This window comes from Sus scrofa, chromosome 9 (assembly GCF_054392235.1).
Source record: "Sus scrofa isolate SSC_HxYL_T2T_F1_AM1 chromosome 9, Sscrofa_HxYL_maternal_Yorkshire_Landrace_v2.0, whole genome shotgun sequence".
In the NCBI taxonomy this organism is placed as follows: domain Eukaryota; kingdom Metazoa; phylum Chordata; class Mammalia; order Artiodactyla; family Suidae; genus Sus; species Sus scrofa.
In genome coordinates this window covers 140,044,078-140,065,482 of record NC_139391.1, presented here as the reverse complement: position 1 = coordinate 140,065,482, position 21,405 = coordinate 140,044,078, and the positions used below count along the sequence as shown (strand labels likewise).

Below are 21,405 nucleotides of genomic sequence, written 5' to 3'. Positions count from 1 at the left end.
TCTGCAGGGGGCTTCTGAGCAGAATCCAGTCCATAGAGAAGAGAAGGGTACCTCCAGGCGAGGAGATACGGCTGCCCCACCCACTGCTGAAACGATTTGAGACAAAAGACACCAAGTCCTCAAATACAAAACCGCTGTTTCCCTTAAAGAGCCGGTCACCTGCTGGCTGTACTCAATTCGTACTGGCTGACACCAATCAGAACTGGGAAATAAGCGAAAATGCACACAGTCCCCTCCCCCCCTCTGTTTTGCCCATCCTGGGCCCTGAGCTCAGAGCAGCCAAGTGTCAAGCAGAGGAGCCTAACTGAGCATTGCCTCCGTACCTCTTCTAAGGTGGTGTCTGAGATCCCATAGCCTGTCAGGTGCAGGTGCTGAAGGTTCTGGTCCAGGGCCTGGAAGAGCCCTCTGAAGCAGGCTCTGTCTGCATCCTGGGGGATCACGTAGCTCAGTTCGCCCCCGCTGCAGCCTCGGAGGGATGCTCGTGGGATGTAGGTCTGGATCAGAGACGTGGCGCAAGCTGTGTCCTTCGGGTGGTCCACCTCCAGAACGGAAGGCTATCCACGAGAAAAGAGAGGGGGAGCAGCAAGAAGGTACATTCAAAAGTGCCAAATGTACGTCAGCTGGTTTTACACACATCCCACAGCAAATTCCAAGCAGCAAAATCAAGAAACACAATTTAGGGGAGAGGTGTTTCAAGGATGCGCTGCAATTGTTCCTTCTCGTTGTAAATCTGCGCTGGTGAGTGCAGTGAGGCGAGACCCACACCCATCAGGGTCCACACGGTGGGCAGCTCTCTGCGCTCACGGGCTCCCACTGCCTGCGGAGCATCTGGAAGGGACTCTGGTGCAGCAACTGGAGCACAGGATGTGGGGCTGAGTCTTCTTAAAAGAGAAACAGGGAGGGGAGTTCCTGTGGCGTTAGGGACCCAACATAGTATCCATGAGGATGCGGGTTCCACCCCTGGCCTCGCTCAGTGGGTTAGGATCCGGTGTTGCTGCAAGCTGTGGTATAGGTCATAGATGCGGCTTGGATCTGGCGTTGCCGTGGCTGTGGTGTAGACTGGCAGCTGAGTTCCGATTCGACCCCTAGCCTGGGAACCTCCGTATACCACTGGTGCAGGCCTAAAAAGACAAAGATAAAAAAGGGAGACAAGGATTCCCACCCACGGAGGAAAGGAGCCCCCACGGGACAGAGAGACCCTGACCGGAGATGGAGCAAACAGAAACCTGGAGTCGGGGGACAGCCGGGGCCAGACAGAGCCATCACGGGTGGGGAGGTGACTCAGACACCACAGCCCTGAACCTCAACCCTGAGCCCCTCCTGCCGCGGCCCCCGCTGACCCAAGGCAACAAGGGTGTGACCCGGAACGGGACCCCGGCCACCTCTCTCCACTCTGCTCGGCCTTAGCCTCCTGAACCAAGCATCACTGCTGCAAAAATACCTGCGGCACATGGAGGGTCATGGTGATGCCCCGCCAGCCACCCGGTCGGATGCCGTCACCCACCAGGTGCGCTGAGTCGCCCGACTGCCCCGGCGGTCAGAGTGCACCTGGGCTGGCGCAGCAGATGCCCCACTCGGCCTTGTGACATTTATTTGGGCATCAGGGCGTTGCACACAGAGGCCTCCACTTACGGACGGACGGACTCCCTGTCCAGCCCATCCGCCCACCCGGGCCCTGCCTCCCACCTCCCCATCTCTGGCCGCCAGGAGACTCCGGCCAGCCCCCAGCTCCTCCTGCTCCTGCTCGGCATCCACCAGCTGCCAGATTCTGTTTCTTTCCTTCTCAGGCATATCGTTTGCTCCACAAGGACAGAGACCCCAAGGGCCTTGTGCAGAAAACACATGTCACCTCCCCTGAGACCTACAGCAGGGCAAGGCCCATGCTGGATTCAGACGCAGTCTCTGTTCAGTGACGCAAATCCAACTTGGGAGATGTAAACCATGCAACAGCCAACACGGCCTCCGTCAGGAAGGAGGCAAGTGCCGCGCGCCTCAATCCCGGCGTCTCACCTGCCTTGTGAGTGTCAGGCGGAGCCCCTGGCTGTGAGCCTGCGTCAGGCTGGAGGGGGGCCCCCAGCACAGGAGCCGCCCCCGCTGCAGCACGGCCACGCGGTCACTCAGCGCCTCGGCCTCGTCCAGGTGGTGGGTGCTGAAGATGACCGTCCGACCTGCGGCCCGGAAAGGGGGGCATCAGGCCTGCGTGACACGGCCGGAGGGGCCATCCCTCCCCCGAGCGGGAGAGCTGAGGAGGAGACGGGGTCGCGAGCATCCCAGGGGTTAAGTCAGAAAAGACCTGGAGGCGCCACTCGGTCGAGGCCCTGAACCGCCTTCCTCTGCTGCCCCCTCAGGGCAAGGACAGCACCTCCGCAAGCCCTCCTTCATGAAGAGCAAAACCGAGGCACACAGCCTGGGTCCAGCAGCCCGGGTGCGAGGCCCAGCAGCCGGGCGCTGAATGGACGCGGAGGAGAACACTTTTGAAAAGCGGGGTGGGCCATCTTTCTCCCCCTCCACTCATCCCATCTGCCACCTCACGTGGGCCCGACGGGAGGCCTGGTCCGTGGACGCGCTGTGCTGGGGGCAGTGGCCACGGTGCGTGGGATGCCCTCAAGGCCAGGGATGAGGCAGCCGTGGGTACCTGACATCCTGCGTCATGGAGGCAGAGCACCTGCCTCTTCCCCGGAGAAGCTCGTGGCAGCCGTGGACCTCAGAGAGTGGGTTTCGGGAGAGGGGCAGGGGCAGCTGGGGGAGGTGGGGGCCTGAGCGGGGGCCTCCCCAGGAAGAAAGGCCCCCCTCGGCAGTGGGGCTGTGGCCACTGTGCGCTGAAACGAGTGTTTGTCTCACATGCACCTCTATGAATCCCCGCATCTCGTCAAGGTTTAAGACCTTGGCTTGGGGAGGCAGGGCTCACGCCGCCCTCAGGAGGGCAGAGGCCGGAACCCTGGAAGGACTTAAAGGGAAGCTCTCGGGACTTTTACCTTCTCCGCTCCCCCTGGGTCTGCATGGAGCAGGGCGCCCCCCGTGTCTCCTCCTGACCCCACGCTCCTGACGCCAGCCACATGACGAAGCTTTAAGTGATGGAGCGTCTTTTCTGCCCCAAGGAGAGAATTTGATCGCTTGTCTCAGGCCCCTTCTCTTTGCAGCTCTCAAGTAGCAAATCCTAATCTACCCCAGGGAGGTGGGGGCTTCAGATCAAGTCAGGAAAGGCTCTGAACCCAGAAGGCCAAAAAGAAAAGCAGGAGTTCCCACTGTGGCACAGCAGGTTAAGGACCCGGCATTGCCACAGCTGTGTTGTAGGTCTAAGCTGTGGCTCAGATTCGATCCCTAGCCCAAGAACTTCCATATGCCATGCAGTGGACCAAAAAAAAAAAAAAAAAAAAAAAGAAAAGAAAAGAAAAAAAGAAAAGAAATACAATGTTTTACAAGATTCTGCAGTAACCCTGCCGCTGATACTCCTGAGCCTGCCTCAAAGAGGCTTCCCTCTTCCCAAGAGTTCTTTCCAAATTCCAGTGTTTCCATATGAAATACCTACAGCAATGCCTCCTGGCTGTCAGAATGATAGAAAGAATCCGAGGCTGTACATTAGTAACTGTCCTCATGATGCCCTAAATTGGAAATACACAATCACACGTGTGAGAGAGACGGAGCGTCTAACCCAGAGCCCAGCTTCGCCCTTGGCTTGGTGAACTTGCTCTGCCGCTGGAAGCAAATAGCACACCCATCTCTCTGCGGCTGGGTTTCCTCGCCGAGGAAAGGGAGGGCTTCTTCCAGAATATAGCTGGGATGCCTCTCCTAATAAGTCCAGAATTATTCCAGAGCAGGACACAGCATGGATGGATGCAATGTCAGCTGAAATCACGGATAATACACTTGATAACACCATTGCTAAGACTGACTCCAGAGAGCAAACACCAAGTGAGCGATGCCTGGCGCCGCAGAGATGGTGCAACGGACGCATCTCTGTGCCTCGTGGGAAACGGTCCTTTCCCGAGAAGAAAGGTCACGTACTGGGACCTGCTCTCTAGAGACAGCTCTCCTTTCCTACACCTGATGCTGCGGGAAGACACAGCGGAAAGAGGCCGCTTCCCACCTTCTCGGTACTTGAGGAGGATGTCCCAGATGCCACGACGGGAGCAAGGGTCCACCCCGCTGGTGGGCTCATCCAGGACCACGGTCCTCGACGCGCCCAGGAAAGCAATGCCGACGGACAGCTTCCTCTTCATGCCGCCGGAGAGGGCTCGGGTTGGTTTGTGCCGGTGCTGCACCAACCCCACGTCCCGGAGGGTTCTGGAACAAGAGCGGCCCCAACACCTCAGAGCCTTGCTTCCAACTTCACTCCATCAATCCTGACTTGCTGTGACCCAGCTCTTCCTAAGCCATGTGGAGGGGATGAGAACCCACAGGGCATGAGCCCCGACACAGCAGCACTGACCCTGGGGTCCAGATGGGACCACGTCGGGAACCAAGTGCGATGCCCGATCCACAAGATCTGCCATGTTCTGTTTGGAGGAACTGCATGTTGTCTCCTCCCTGGATTTCACTCCTACCTCCTGCCAAGGGGCCCCTGCCCCTCAGGACACAGCGAGGGCAGTGGGGCGGCTGATGGGCCACTGCAGTCAGAGGGGCGGGCAGAGGCCAGGCGGTCCCGCATGAGCCTCCACCCGTGTCCCTGACCCACGTGGGCATGTCTCCACCCGTGTCCCTGACCCACGTGCGCTAAGTCCGTACCAGCCCCTGCCTGACTGCGGACCGGGAACACCTCCAGGCCACGGACATGGAGACGAGAGAGGATCAGCTGCCCTGCACGTGCGAATCAGCCCTCTCTTCGCTCCCAGTGAACTTTCAGCCCCAAGGCTGGTTCAGATCACATTTCCCAGGCACATGGCAGGCTTCCACCCTTCCGCGGCCTGGCTCTCCTTTCTCACCGGGGCCGAGTGAGCGCGCACGGATGCTCTCACTCTCATCCCCGACCACGCCTCACGGACGGTCAAGGCCCCGCTTCAGGCCATGCCTTCCTGCAACCTCCCCCCAGCACTTAAACACAAGGGGACGCCCTGCCTGCGAAGCTGGGGAAGGGTTCACACATCCCGGAGGCCAGAGAGGAGTCAGAGGGGAGGCCGGAGGCGGGGAGGGATTACATGCGCTCCCGCCGCGTCAGTTCCTAGAAAGCTGCGAAACCCTAAAGCGAAGACTCAGGTCGGGCCCCTCGGACTTGCTCGCTGATGGCTAAGTACCCGCTTCAGGTCTGTTTCACTGTCAGCTCAGCCCGACCCAGAAGGAGCTCAAGGTAGCCTCTGGGGTCCGGTTTTCAGCCCACTCACTGAGTGGTCAGTGCAGGCGTCCCCGTGTGTTCTCCGCTGGGTGAATCACCCAGTTTGGGCCCTTTTATGCCGGTGTTCCTATTGTGGACAGCACCCCAGATGGGAGGGAGGGCGAACTCTCCCTTCTCAGCAGGGGACTGGCTCTGACCTTTTATTCCCAATTAGCTGAGGCCACCACGCCCTCCCCACCTGGGTGACTCCCGTCGCAAAGGCTGGCGTCTATTAAGCCCAAGCTAGCCACACTGACCAGAGGCCAAGTGGCAGAGAAAACAAACAGAAAAGCAAAGCAAGGCAGGGAAATGCCAGATGTTCTCAAATGGGAATGTCCTGATTACACTTCCAAGTGAAACCAAACACCTCTCCATTCTCGCTTTATCTGGAACCGACGCCGTCTCATCCACCCATGACTGAGCCACACCCTGGACTGGTCATTCCAATAACCACGGCCCCTCCTGAGGCTCAGCTCCACGTGGCATCTTCTGACCCCATCTTTCCTCCAGCTGCTTCCCACCTCCAGCCGTCACTCGGCCCCACAATACTCAGATCACCCTGCACCCGCTCCTGCCAGGTCCCTCCCTTCTTCTCTGCGGCCACAGGCTCTGCCCTCGGGAGAGTCACCCCCGCCTTGCAGGACAGCCCTCCGGCAGGTCAGCCCTCCGCTCTCTGCCTCAGTGGCCTGCTCTGTATTCGAAACATCCTTTTCCCTTCCGTCTTGCTATCGTCCCACTTCTTTGCTCCCTTTTGCAGCAAAACTCCTGGGAAGGCGTCCCTCGTTCCACGCTCTTTCTGACTCGGGGAGGGCCTTCCTCCTGTCACGGTGCTGAGCGGCTCTAATCGAGGTCACCCATCGATCACATCGATTACAGCTCCGACTCGACCTCCTCACACCAAGTCCAAGGCCTGTTTTCCAGTCTTCCCTTGCTTGACACTCAGCAGCACCTGCTGCGCTGACCATGCCCCTCCTTCCGTCATCTCTCCTCCTCACACTGCAGTGTCCATGGCTCAGTGCTCTGTCCTCCCCTCCCGGCCACCTGCACGCACGCCTGCAACAGTCGTGTCACCATCAAACAAACCAGCCCCCGGCTGGAGCCAAAGCGTGGGCGCCAGAATCCTGAGGGCTGATGTTACGACATCCCAACACCCCCCGATAAAGTCCCCTCTTGACTTCTCTTATCTTGTTCTCCAAATAAGAGGCAGAACAGACCTGACTCCAGACAAGTGTTCACTCTAAAGAGCCCACCAGGCCTCCTCCTGCCTTGAACGCAACTGCGAGGAAGCTGCACATGAAAGAAACGAGCTGTGTCACCGGGGCTGAGATGGAGTGCGGCGGCTTCGAATCTGGTGCTTCTGTTCTGGCTCCTCTAATTGAGAACGGCTGCCCTAAAGCACGCTCTCCTTCCCACTGCTTCCATGCACCCTGGCTCCGTTGCCAGGTAACACGGCAAATGGGACCACGGAAGCTGCTGCACCCCCATCAGGAGAAGCGGCCCCGGGCACCTGGTGAGGAATGGGGTTTAAGCCCAGCCAGCACCACAAAAGAGCTGGCTGTGGTAGGGTGGACGCAGGTTTTAAACGAAAATAGGTGCCCTGTGACTTTTTTAAAAATTTAGCTTGTGGAGTTCCTGTTGTGGCTCAGCAGTAACAAACCGGACTTGTATCCGCGGGACGTGGGCTCCTCCCTGGCCTCGCTCCGTGGGGTAAGGATCCGGCGTTGCCGTGAGCTGTGGTGTAGGTGGCTGATGCGGCTCAGATCCCATGTGGCTGTGGCTGTGGTGTAGACCAGCACCCACAGCTCCAATTCGACCCCTCGCCTGGGAACTTCCACATGCCACGGGCGCGGCCCTAAAAAGACCAAAAAAAAAGAAAATTTAGGCGGCACGTCACCAATCTGTCCTTTAGAAACCCGGGGCCATTTCTCATTAGGTGTCCACTCTCACGTAAGACACTTACTAGCACAGAATGAACCTTGTCCCTCTGCTTCCACGTCCCACTGTCACTAACATGACTCTTTCAGCCACTTCTGAGGCCATGATGTGGACCAGGCCCTGTGGGAGGGAACATCCTCGGATGCCACTGAACATGAGATCTGGTGACGAGGGGAGACACCCCCATTAATAAAGCGGGGGATGCACGGGCTCTTGTCCCCTAAGGCTGGGCTGCATCAGTTCAGACTTAATTCATACCTGATGCCCCTGCTGTGAGCATTCGTGCCCAGAGCGATGTGAGTGGCCCCTCAGCACAGCCACCGGCCTCAAGGAGGTTACCCTGAGCAGTGCTGCCCTCTCCCAGGGGTGGGCAGGTAAAGGCCTCCCTGGGACAGAGCCCTTCTGGAAAAGCAGGACCTCCTTGTCCAGGGCTGCTCTGGACCACTTTCCCAGGGTAGCCCATGGCGCGGGAGGCACCTGATGCTCCCTTTCAGACCTGACTCCTGAGCAATACACCTGCCTCCACTGCGGCAGGTGTGCTAAAGACAGTGTGAGAGCACTTCGATGTGGAATCTAAAATACAGCAGAAACGAACCTGTCTCCAAAACAGGAACAGACTCACAGACACGGAGAACAGACTTGCGGCTGCTGAGGGGCGGGGAAAGGAGTGGGATGGACGGGGACTTTGCGCTTCGTACATGCAAACTCTGACATTTAGAATGGATGGGCACAGGGAACTATGTCCCACCTCTTGGGACAGGACATGATGGGGGCGCCACGAGAAAAGAATGAGTGTGCATGTCCGACTGGGTCACTTTGCTGCACAGCAGAAAATGGCACGCTGCGGTCCATCAACTATACTTTAATTTTAAAATATTATTAACAAACAAAAATGTTTCAAAAATTTAAAATCTAAACCTTGCAAAAATATCATAAGGTAGCAATAAGAAGTAACGTGTGGCGTTCCTGCCGTGGTGCAGCGGGTTAAGGACCGGGCATTGCTGCAGCTGTGGCGTAGGTTGCAGCTGCCCCTTGGATTCAATCCCTGGCCTGAGAACTTCCACATGCCGCGGGTATAGGTGAAAAAAAAATGTAATGTGTAGGAGTTCCTAAAGTTCCTGCTTTCTTCCGAGGCCTGTGCAGTGAATTTCCTCTGTACTCACACCGTGGCCCCAAATCAGCACCTCCCTCCACGTGGGGCCGCCTCATGTTCTGCTTGGCAAAGGCCACTCAAGAACAAGGAGGGTCCACGCTGGCCTTGCTGGCCCTGCTGTTCTGCCTCCTGAGGGGCAGGGTCCAGCGCCGGTCACAGCCTTCTCACCGCCTGCCACCGCCTGCCGGGTTTCCAGACCGATGGCTCCACCGCTGGTTTAAGGCTCCCCTGCCTCCCACCCAGCCCTCTCCACTCACGTTCCTGAGACGTCACTTTGTTTTCTGACCGGGGCCTCGCCTCCCCTCTCCTCTGGGCTGGGCTCCTATCAGCCCTAGTGAGATGGGTCTTTCTGTTGCCTCCTGCCCACCTGGCTCCCCCCACACTGCTCCCCATGGGTGCATCCTGTTCTCCCGACTCCTCCGCTCCCCGCCTCGGACACCTGCTTGGTCCACATGGCCTCGAAGAGCCTTCAGACCTGGGCCTCCCGCCTGCTCCACGGCTAAGCCGGGAATCCCTCCGCCCCCGGCTCTCGCTCTCAGTGGCTTCTGCGTCTCTCCGGGGCTGGCACCTGCCCCGGGTCACTGGACAAACCTTCCAGACCTCAGACTGCCCGCCCTCTCCTGCCCAGGGCCAGCTGCTTGCCTGGTCACATTCAAACTCTGCCTCCCACTAATCAGGCTCTCGACCTGCCTCTCACCCTCTCCGTGGGACCCTTTCACGTCGCGACACCCACACATGCCCACACTCTGCCCCCTGCGCTCACACGCTCCCCTCCCCTCGCCCAGGACAGACCAATCCGAGCTCGAGGTCTTCCCCGAGACGCCTTCTGACAGTCCCGGTGTTGGCGGCATGATTCCAAAGCTACGAACTATGTGCTCAGGTTTTTCTCCTCTGTCCAGACCCCATCAGCTGCGGGGAGGGTCCCCCCTTTGCCCTCATGACTCACGCAGGGCAGAGGGTGGGAGGGCGGGGGTGGCCGATGCCTACCTATCCACCTGCCGTCGAAGCTCCTCCTGCGGCCCCTGCGGCGCCTTCAGGGAAGCGAAGAGCAGCAGGTGCTCCAGCACCGTGAGGGTGTCGAACAGCACGTCCCGCTGGGGGCACACGCCCAGCTCCGCTCTGACGGCCTCCAGTTCTGTCTGCAGGCTCTTGCCGTTGACGATGATGGTTCCAGACGTGGGAGGGTACAGTCCCGTCAGCAAGGATCTGCGGGAGAAGGCACGTGGCCGCTGCGGCCCTGGCTGCCCCGGGCCCTGGGCACGGCTCGCCCGGACGCCTCGGCCCACCTGTCCTCGACACGGAAAGGTGAAGGCGAGAGGGAGCCCAGCGGGAGGTGGTGTAACCTGAGTGTCACGGCTGGTGACCACGTTCATGCCCTGGGAGCCGCCGTGACCGCGGACACCACGGCTGCGTGAGAGTTTAGCAGCACAGCTCCGACTTTGCCCGGAGGAGGAGGAGGAGGCAGGCTGAAGAGACGCCTGCTTAGCGAAGTCCTCCTGATTATCAGACAGAAGCCAGGCAGAAAGGCAAACCTCGACCCCACCCTCCTCCCGGCCAGCCATCTGCCACGGCCAATCTGTGACAACCCTGCTCCAGAAACGCCGCCCTGACCAAAGGTGCCCTGAGGGGAGCCGGGCGCCACTGCTTTGTTTCGGGAACTTTATTATTTAGGCTTTAGACGAGTACCTTTCTCTAATCAACTCAGACACACACCTACCCCAGGACCTAGAAAACCACTCTTAAACTACTTATGAAAAGAAATCAAAATGCATGGCCACACAAAGGTACCTCGGTGAATTTTCACAGCAGCTTCGTTCATTGTCCCCCAAACCTAGAGACAACCTCAACTTCCACCGACAGGAGGAAGGACAAACCGGGGGCCAGACAGCTGATGCCACATCACCAGCTGTGAGTCCCCAAGGATTATGCTAAACAAGGGACAGGCAGGACTCTGTTTACATGAGCTGCTGCAAAGGGCACACCGCTTCACGGTGACACACAGCAGGTGTGAGGTGGCCTGCAGCTATAGGATGGAGGAGGCACAGGGGGCTCGGGAAGGGATGACCATCCGAGTGGCCTGCTCCTCCCAGCTGCCTCCCAGCCCTGGTCAGGCGTGTTAGGGCTCGGCCAGCTGCACACTTGCACACACGTTGTTTGTGGCCCATGAACTGACTGACAGCTGCCTGCTGTATTATCTTCAAAACTCTTTGGGGTGGGGATACAATGCAACACAACAACGCGTATGCCTCCTGGATGAGTCTCGGAGCTTCCTGTGTCAGTGACAACCAGCCCAGGAACTGGTCTTCCAGCCTCTCCTGACGATGACTCAAGATGGACCCAAACAGGCACTGAAGGGGTGCAGCCAGCGACCCTCGAAACAGGGAGGAGGCCTAACTGAATGCTCGGCATTGGGCTGAACACAAACCCCAGGCTTCCTTGTAAGAGTGTGCGCCAGTATGAGCACAAAGTGGAAGGCTGGCTTTCTGAGCCGAGTTGGTGCAATGCTTACTTTGCCATCTGAAAGCCTGAAAAAAACTGCCAGTGAAATCTTCAGCTCCATTTCAGCAACTCAGAACAGAAGAAACCTTTCTGTATCTTTCCTTCAATTTATTTTCAATCAGATTTCTGAAGCTTTATGAATGCCATTTTTCTACACTTCTTGAGTGAGAAGCAAATAGTCCCTCTCAGGGCCTCTCTTTTCTTTAAGCGTACTTTTTTTTTTTTTTTTTTTGCCTTTTAGGGCCACACCACAGCATATGGAGGTTCCCAGGCTAGGGGTCCAATAGGAGCTACAGCTGCTGGCCTACACCCCAGCTCACAGCAACATGAGATCCAAGCCTCCAAACCAAGTCCTCGACCAACACCACAGGTCATGACAACACCAGATCCTTAACCCACTAAGTGAGGCCAGGGATTGAACCTGCATCCTCATGGATCCTAGTCAGGTTCGTTAACCACTGAGCCGCGAAGGGCACTCCCTCTTTAAGCATTCTTTAGTCCTACTAATAAGCAAAAGGAAAGTGACTTGTTCAAAAGAGAAATTCAATAATTTGCATAGTTTGCCCTTAAAACACCTCATCTCCAGCCAGCTTGGGCTGTTTCGTGGGCCGTGAAAGTTTGAAGTAGTTAATTCTCGGGGATCACAGGATTTGATTTTTAAATTAATGTGGAACCACTAGGTCCCAAATCAAAAAAAGTTTTCACAAAAACACACAGAGTTCCCGCTGTGGCTCAGTGGGTTAAGAACCCAACATAGTGTCCGTGAGGATGCAGGTTCAATCCCTGGCCTCGTTTGGTGAGTTAAGGATCCTGCGTTGTTGCAAGCTGTGGCATAGGTCACAGATGTGGCTTGGATCCCACGTTGCTGTGGCTGTGGCATAGGCTGGCAGCTACAGCTCCGATTCCACCTCTAGCCTGGGAACTTCCATATGCTGCAGGTGCAGCCCTATAAAGAAAAAGATAATAATAATAATAATTTAAAAAAACAAAAATGCAGCCACATAAAAAGCATAAAAAGAAAAATACTCAGGTGTTAAAAAAATTTGCAAGCATCATTGCAAATTTCACTTTCCTACAGATAGGCAAGCAGAATTAAACACACAAGGAGCAGAATTAACTTAGAAAAAAAAAGTCATGGGACTTTCAAAGACCAAAGTGAAAATGTGAATATCTGCGTACGAAATAAAGAAGTACGTGGATTTTTAACAATCCCTCCCTGCCCTTTGCGTCTTCCCAGATGCACAGTAGCTCTGGTGAGAGGGTTATCTTTCTACTCTGTCTTTAAACTGAGACTAAACAAAAAACAAAAAAGAAAAGGACCCTGGCCGCCTGTCTCACAGGTGCGCTGAGGTCTGTGAGAATCAAAGCCCCAGGTGTGTGTGTGTGTGGGGGGGAGACACGCACATGACCGTGCTCTTCCCGGCACCGTTGGTCCCCAGCAGCGCGGTGATCTGGTCCCTGTGGAAGGTCAGGGTCAGGTCCCGGACGGCCGCCTGGCGGTGCTCATGCTCCTTGGTCACAGACAGCAGCGCAACGCCCGGGGGAGGTCCTTCCAGCCTTCCTTCCCCATTTTGCAGGGACGAGCCTGGGAGGAAGAGGCAAGTTCACCCTGAGAGGGCTTCAAAAGCCCCCCAAACAATGACACACTTGATGGTTCAGGGGCTTGTAGGGCTTGAAGTCTAGCCCTGTGAAACTTACAAAGCAATTCAAGATCTTTCTCTACCAAGAGCAAGATCCATCGAATGATATGATGGAGAAAGCAGCGACATCACTGATTACAAAATTTTGTACACTTATTCATTTTGCGAGAACACAAACACGCATATTTGTACATACACAGAAGAACAATGGCAGGAAGGTTCATTATACAGCAGGATGCCCATGAGTGAGAGTCTTCAGAGAAGGTGAGAGTTAACAGGCAGTGTTGTTGCAAATTTTCTCCAAGATTCATATTTTACTTCTATAGTTAGAGAAAAATTCTGGTGCAAAACGGACTTAGAACAGAAAACCCCTGTGAAGCTTGTGCATCTATAGATTCTCACTGAAGCCGTGCTCCGGGGATGAGCCCCAGGGCCCGGCTTCTACCCCATCTCCCGGGAAGCACGTTCTTATATATATCACTACCTTCTGTTTTTCCTGGAGCCTTGAATAAACTAGCACTCGTGAAATACTTTGAAAATTCTCAAGTACATTACACCTGGCAGCTGTCCACCTCGGCTTTGATTATTTACATGAATTCGCATTAGAAATGAAGCTTCCTACTTACTGAATTGTAACAGGTGTGCAAGTGCACACAGAGCCCAGAGGATGCTGTACACGTAACAGGAGCATGAACCCTGGGGCTCCTGCCCACACAGGGTTGAAAGTGGGCCGCTGGAGAAGGGTGCCCACCCAGTTTCAAAGACTCAAACAGAAATGAAACAGAACTGGCCAAAAGGAACAGCATGCCTTCCCACAAGGCTCCTCTTTACCAACCTTTATCGTCCACATTCTCGCCGAAGAAGAACAGGTTAGGACCCGGACTGCAAGGCCTCTTCACCACCAAGCCACACACATCCTTCCAATAGGACGAGGTGAAGGGGAAATACCACGGCTTCCTTAAACCGAAAGCTCCTAAAACACAAGTTACAATTGAAAACATTTTTTCCTACTTAGCAGATTCTGTGGCAGATGATCGTAACTAAATGACTATGAAATGTTTTCCCATCTCAACATGTTCCATCCACACCCCAGGGACAGTCAGGGACACAGCATCAGTCCAAACCTCCCTCCTCAGCCTGACCCAGGACCACCGGCCAAGGCCCTCGTGTCCCCTTCCCCGCAAAGGACTTCTGAGCAGGTGTTCAAGAGCAGGCAGGTATTTAGTAAAAATAAAACCAGCACTAAATAATTGCTGAATGTTCCCCTGCTCCATCGTCCTCCTGTTTAGCTGCCCTGTCTCTTCGATGTCTTCATGGATTACTAGACATGATTAAAAGCATGGCGGGATTCATCAATTAAAACTCCTACCGAAAAGACAGCATTCAGAGTGCGAACATTTCCATATGAAACATATCACCAGGCTTCAAACGGATTCTCCAAATTCATTTCAGGCCACTTCCTAGTCACTTTGCCCCCATTACATGTCGAAATGAAGCGGATTTAATTCGGAACACTTCTTGACGTCTTTAACACGGCCTTTCTGGCTGAAGTCTGCGCCATCTAAGGTCTCCAAGGGACTGACGCGATAAAGCTCTCCAAAAAGCCCGTTTTGCGTTTGGGACTCTGACCACAGGGCCCGGGAGACACAGCCCCTCACACATTCTGCTCAGAAGTTTCAGAGGAGAGCTCAGAGGAAAGCACAGGGCCAGCAGCTTTGAAGCCGAGGGAGATGCTGAGCTGGCATTTGGTCTGGTATGTACCATCTGCTACAAGCTGGGGGTCTTAACCCCTCATACCTCAGGGGTTAAGACTGTATTTGGAGACAAAGTTTTTTTATTTTATTTTATTTTATTTTTTGCTTTCCTAGGGCTGCATCCACAGCATGTGGAAGTTTGCAGGCTCAGGGTCAAATCGGAGCTGCAGCTACCGGCCTTGCCACAGCCACAGCAATGTGGGATCCTCAAACCACTGAGCGAGGCCAGGGATCGAACCCACATCCTCATGGAGACCAGTCAGGTTTGTTAACGATGAGCCATGATGGGAACTCCCTGGAGGAAGTCCTTAAAGAGGTGATTAAGATAAAATGAGGTCACGGACGTGGGTCCTGATGCAATAGGACCGATGTCCTCCTAGGAGGAGATTAGGACACAGACAGAGGGACGAAGGTGTGAAGACGGGGGGGAGGAAACGGCATCTACACACCAAGAGAGGCCTCGGGAGAAACCAGCCCTGCTGATGCCTCGATCTTGGACTTGTGAGGCCGGGAACTGGGAGAGAATAACTGTCTCCTGTTTAAGCCAGGTGGTCCGTGCACGTGGCTTTGGCAGCCCTCGCAAACCAGTGCAGGTGGAAGAGTCCCAAGACCTGATAAACTAATGACCATCCCTGAGTAGGGAGGGGACGAGCAGCCCGGGGACAATCACATCACATCCCGTCACAGCACATGCTGCACACCTGCTCTCTGTTCTGGGCACCGTCCGGGGTGCTGCCACCACCCGACGTGGGGGCACTGATATTACCACAGGGAAGGGAGGTCCAGCAAGGCCGTCAAGGACAGGAGGCGGGTGAGCTGCGGAAGCCACACCATGGCCACTGGGTGGCCTCCCCTGGGGCCCGCCTATCTGAACACAATCAGGCCACACTGACAATACCTGCCTTCACCCCTTCAAACAAGCTGCCCTTAAATCAAACAAGCCCCGCCTTGGCCCCTGAGCCCCACCTTCCTCCACCACCTAGTGGGATAAGTCAGCCCCTGGACCCTCGCAAGAACGATGATCTCGTGGAACCAAAAGGGAAAAAAAAGCAACAAGCCCGTGGGGAAACCAGCCTGCAATGCTGGCAGCTGCCTTCCCTCCCTCTGGCCCATGAGCACGGAGGGGTTTCTGCTGGAACCTCACGCAGGTGACCAAGCTCGGGTGCTGGCATGGCCGGCGGGAGGGGGACCACATTTAGAAGAGCAGGTGGGCAGTGGGATCAGATGCCAGGGCTGGTACAGACAGAACTAGCAGAGGCAAAAGGAGGCACCTGGAGGCCCGGGCAGGCGGGCGTTACAAGGATGCTGAATGGTCCAGGTGAGGTGCAGGGAGGCCCGAACCAGAGAAGGGATGGGAGGGAGGGGAGGGGACAGGAGCAGCCTTTCCGAGTTAGAAAAACAAATTAGAAATAAATCGAGTATTAATGGTTGATTTGCTAATTAAGTCATCCTCGCTCTACTCAGTCTGGACTTTGAAATCCTCCTAATGAACCTATTAATCTAAGTGAATGGAAGAGCTGCCACCTCCCCATCCGCACAGAGGCTGCTCGGCTCCCTGCCCTTTGCTTTTGCTCGTAAATTCACACCTGTTTTCCAGGTGCCTGGCTCACATTACCAGGTGTAGGGGGTCGTCACTCATGCAAAAGCCCTCTGCTCATCCTCAGCTTCGCTCCTCGAAGGGAAACGCTGGCCACGAGGCTAATTAGCATTGATTGCCCCCCAAAACTGACAGCGATGTGGGAAGGAGGCGGATATTAGATGGAATGGAATCAAATTCAGCTGGAAGCACACAAAGAAGGGTTAGGAAGCGAAACTCCCCGAGGGGGCCAGCAGTGGACACTGAGTCCTGAGCGGGAAGCTACGTGCCAGGGCCTCGCAGTCAGATGCCAAGCTTGAGAAATGCCAGGGCCAGTTTTGAACTATCACCTCATGAAAGAAAAGGAAAAACAGAAAGTCCTTGTGTGGGAGTGTGTACCTGCACGTGTGTGAGTGTGTGAGTAAGACAGAAAGTTCTCAGCCACCCGTGACCTGAGGAGACCCTTCCACCAGGAGAGACACTCACACAGAGAATGTAGCTCCCAAGAGGCTGAGTCTCAGGAGTGCTCCTGGCATGTGGGAGGGGTGCTGTGGGTTGGCAGAGTGGACAGATTTATTATTTCTCTTAAGGGCCGCACCCAGGCTAGGGGTCTAATTGGAGCCGCAGCTGCCAGCCTACACCACAGCCACAGCAATGCAGGATCTGAGCCTCGTCTGTAACCTATGCCACAGCTGCATCAACGCAGATCCTTTACCCCACCAAGTGAGGCTAGGGATGCAACCCCCGTCCTCCAGGGACCCTGTGTCAGGTTCTTAACCTGCTGAGCCACAAGAGGCACTCCTGAACAGGTATTTTTATCAAGCTTTCTTATGTTTCAGGCATGGCGAGGCCAACAGGTAGTTGGGTTGTCAGGGTTCTCAGGAGGCGGGGACCGGCCACACCCCACAGGCCTACATGGGGACGCATGGGTGGCAGCAGAGGAAGGGAGGGGAAATCGTGCACGAGCCTCATCATGGTCTCTGTGCCAGGAATGGGCAAGCTGGGCACACCGGCTTAGAACTGGCCAGTTCAAATAATGCCCGTGAGCTCCGGGGCCCAGGAGCTGGCCCTGGGTGTAGGTATCCCCAGCATCTCAGAGTACAACAGCCCATGTGGAGCTTGGGGTGGCTCTGGGTGGCTTGGTTTAAATATGAAAGGCGAGCTCATGGGCAAACCCTGCACTGTCTCTAGGGATTAGCCAGTCTTTGCAAGGAGCCCCTCCAGAGTCAGTAAAACCCCAGGATGTCAGAGCATCTGAAATACAGAAAATAAAAAGGCCGGATGAATAAAAGGGATAGCACACATCGCCTCAAGTAGGAGGCGTCCGGGATGAAGGGCCTTCTGCAAAGGGCAGAAGTACCCACGCGTTGCCTCGAGTGGGAGGCGCCGGGGATGGTGGGCGTCCTGCAAAGAGCAGAACCACGCGGCCCAACAAGGAGCTGCCCTTGATTTGCATCCCTTGCACACACACACTGCGTGCGAGGCCAGTGCACACGCACATGCAAGGGCTCGCCCTTGCGGTTATCTGAGTACAAGACATACACGCCCAATATTTCCATGCAGTTTCATTAGACCCTGCGCTTTCCAGGAATGCAACCGCCTCAAAAGCCAGCTGGAAGATCTTCGATGCGGAAGAACCTGAGAAAAGTCCACCGCGGGTTGCAGGGGGCCAACTCACTGAGTCCACAGCGCACCGAGCTTCATGGGGCCCCATGGCGCCAACGACACAACACGTGATTTGAGGCCGCCCCTAACAGATTTAGACTCAAATGCTTGTAAGTTGGCACAGTTTCATGGAGGACACGAAACGTGATTTGTAAAGGGGTTTTTCTGTAATCTATTTACATGACTGTCATTTTATATATGTCAACATTGAAACGCAATAATAAGAAATTCATTCACTTTGTATAAAGCACACACTAAAAGGACTACTATGCAAGCTTCCTGCTGGATTCCAATCTCATCGTATTCTGACGCTGTTCCCCCGGTATCTACCCCATCTTCTCCATAAACCCTCTTTATTACTGCTCTTTTGTCCAACCCACCCTCCATTTTCTGTCACTGACCAAAGAATGTGATAAGCAAAGTCGTAAAAAAACAAAGAAACTAGAGTCTGAATGTGGGCACTGACGTGGGGTGAAATGTGGGGTGAAAGACGTCCCTGCTGTCGTGTCTCATCACTAGCGGCACCACACGATGACTCAGAACCATCTGCCAGGACACTTTTAAATAAGACACAGATCATTGACCAAAATATCATTCTCTTGTCCACTTTGTTTGTAGCTCATCTTTCTCTTTCATGCTTTTCCTACTTTAATTAAAGTTATTTCCATATGTTTTATCATGTACAAATGCGTCTTATCTGTCATTACTCACCTTCATATTAGCTTTTATTCTAGCCTCTCCTTTTATCTCATCTGTTTCCTTTACTTTGAACAAAACCAAATGATTTCTAATCATTTTCTTCCCTTAAAGATAAACAAGCTTTCCCCAGGCCAGCATGTGAGTATCTCTTTGTGTGTTTTAATAAAGTCATGGCTAAGCACGGAGGATTTATATATTATTTCATTCACATGGTAGCAGGTGTCAGAATTTCCTTCTATTTTAAGTCTAGACAACATTTCGTTGTGCGTAGAGACCACACGTTAGTGACACTTGTTCATGTTGGACTCGTGGGTTGTTTCCACTTTTTGGCTACTCTGAACATCGTTGCTATGAACTTGGGTATGCAAATATCTCTTTGAGATGTTGCTTCCAATTCTTTTGTGGCTCAGTCTTTTTGGTGTTCCCTGCTCATGCAAGAAGCCTCTTCTGGCGGAATCACTTCTCTCTTGTCCTGCCCCCTGAGCTGGATCCACCCATACTCAGATCCCGTTCTCTAGAGCATCTTCTGGAAAGTCTAGGATCATGCTCACCTCTTCACCCTCCACCCCATTCATCAAATTTCCCATTCCTTGAGATAGTGCTTTTGGAAAACTTGGCACAACATGTAGCCATGTGATTAACTGCCAGTGACCAGAGCTGCCAGAAGGAGCAACAATTAGAAAAGTAATGAAAACCTCATTCTAAGGAGATCCTAAGAGCCAAACAAGAGGACCACATCTCTCTACAGGGCCAGCATGCAAACTCATTCTTGGAGCAGGAAGCAGAGCTAAGGAGCCTGAGATGGATGTTGGACATAAACCAAAGAGATGAGAGAAGGAACAGATGAGCATGCTCAGGAGACGACACTCACTGAGTGGACATGTGGGGTCAAAGCAGCTCACACCAAGATGGTCCTGGAGGCCCATTTCCCAAGAGGTCATAACCGTGTCCCTCACCTGCATCATCTCTACCATCATCACCGTGTTAAAGACACTGCCTCCTCCCTGTTCACAACAGATCCGTATTTTACTATGGTTCTATTATTTTAGTTCCTTCCAGGAAAAACAGAACCTATGTCTCTCACACCTTCGCTTAAGAAGGAATGAGAAGATGCATTCCTGTATACTAACAACAAAAGATCAAAGAGAGAAATTAAGGAAACAATTCTGTATAGCATAGCATTAAAAAGAATAAAATCCCTAGGAATAAACCTAAGGAGGCAAAAAACAAAAAACAAACAAACAAAAGCACTGTACTCTGAAAACTATAAGACACTGTTGAAATAAATCAAAGATTATACAAACAAATGTAAAGATATAATACTATGTTCTTAGATTGTAAGAATCAATACTGTCAAAATGACTACACTATCCAAGCCAATCTACAGATTCAGTGCAATCCCTGTGAAATTACCAATGGCATTTTTTGCAGAGCTAGAGCAAAAAAAAATTTAATTTGTATGGAAACATGAAAGATCCCAAATAGCCAAAGCAATCTTAAGAAAGAAAAATGGAGTTGGAGGAATCAGGCTCCCTGACTTCAGACTATACTACAAAGCCACATTCATAAAAACAGTATGGTACTGGCACCCCCAAAAAGATACACATAGATCAGTGGGGTAGGATACAAAGCCCAAATATAAACCCATGCACATATGGTCAATTAACCTATGACAAAGGAGGCAAGAATATACAATGGAGAAAAGACAGTCCCTTCAATAAGTGGTGCTGGGAAAACTGGACAGCTATATGTAAAAGAATGAAATTAGAACACTCCCTAATACTATACACAAAATAAACTCAAAATGGATTAAAGGCCTAAATATGACCGGCTGCTATAAAACTGTTTGAGGAAAACATAGGCCGAACACTCTGACATAAACCACAGCAATATCTTCTCAGATCCCCCTCCTAGAGTAATGAAAATAAAAACAAAAATAAACAAATGGGACCTGATTAAACTTAAAACCTTTTGCCCAGAAAAGGAAACCATTAACAAAATGAAAAGACAACCCACATAATGGAGAAAATCTTTGCAAATGAAGCAACTGAAAATGGATTAATCTCTAAAATATACAAATAGCTCATACAGCTCATACAGCTTTTATTTATTTATTTATTTATTTATTTTATTTTATTTATTTTTTTTTTGGTATTTCTTTGGGCCGCTCCTGCGGCATATGGAGGTTCCCAGGCTAGGGGTCGAATCGGAGCTGTAGCCACTGGCCTACACCAGAGCCACAGCAACGCGGGATCCGAGCCGCGTCTGCAATCTACACCACAGCTCACGGCAACGCCGGATCGTTAACCCACTGAGCAAGGGCAGGGACCGAACCCGCAACCTCATGGTTCCTAGTTGGATTCGTTAACCACTGCGCCACGACGGGAACTCCTCATACAGCTTTTAATACGGCATTAAAAGCTTTTAAATGCTTAGAAGATCTAAGCAGAGAGATCCTGGTCCCCCCTTCCTTGTGCCTTGGCAATGACACGCACAAACCCCACAACCCCAGACCCAGTGGAGACAGCTGCCCTCCCGGCTTCTTCCCCTTTCCCCTCCCCATACCAAGGCAGAGATGCCCATGACCAAGGCCACCCTGGATGCGGCAGAGGTGTGCTCCAACCCAGTACTCCCGTGGCAACGCCAGCAACAGCAGGGAACCATGACCCCAGAGACACAAAGGGCGACCACAAGCCACAAGGGCACCAGGGACACCTCTCACAGAGGCCTGGAGGGTGAGAAGTACTCAGTCTCAAACACAGCCAGAGGCAGCGCATAAGAGAAACCAAAACCTTGAGCTACAGCACCACCTACTGGGAAACCAAAAAATTACCAATCTGTTGAGCTGTTAGCATCAACGTTTAAAAAAAGCTTTAGGAAAATAAGATGTTTACTACTTCAAATATACCAGCCAAAGAGAAATTCATCAAGCACCACAAAAAATACAATGTCACAGAGAGAAAATAACAATTGTCCAGAAACCAAACTTAAAGTCACAGAACTTTGTGATCTGACAGTGAATTCAAAATAACTCTCCAGAAACTCAATGAGCCATAAGAAAGCTTAAAAAGGCAGTTCAATAAACTCAGGAATAAAATTAATGAACAGAAGTAATATTTTTCCAAAGAGATCGATGTTCTAAAACAACCAAATTCTAGAGCCTCATAAGGAACCCA

The 21,405-nt window shown here is 53.1% G+C and overlaps 1 protein-coding gene across 12 annotated transcripts in view; it reads right to left on the bottom strand.

Moving 5' to 3' along the window:
• ABCA13 (ATP binding cassette subfamily A member 13) overlaps positions 1-21,405 on the bottom strand; it is a 349,393-nt gene that overhangs the window by 169,853 nt on the left and 158,135 nt on the right. For 10 of the 12 annotated variants that reach the window (XR_014816631.1, XR_014816632.1, XM_021063900.2 and 7 more), the window contains 6 exons: positions 13,371-13,508; positions 12,300-12,480; positions 9,384-9,602; positions 4,088-4,284; positions 2,011-2,168; positions 324-554 (listed from right to left, as the gene is read on the bottom strand). Coding sequence is in view for 8 of the 12 variants with exons in the window: in XM_021063900.2 (XP_020919559.2) it covers positions 324-554; positions 2,011-2,168; positions 4,088-4,284; positions 9,384-9,602; positions 12,300-12,480; positions 13,371-13,508 (1,124 nt within the window). In the remaining 4 variants the exon portion in view is untranslated. The remainder of the gene's footprint in view (positions 1-323; positions 555-2,010; positions 2,169-4,087; positions 4,285-9,383; positions 9,603-12,299; positions 12,481-13,370; positions 13,509-21,405) is intronic. The other 2 variants (XR_014816634.1, XR_014816633.1) reach the window with 2 other exon arrangements.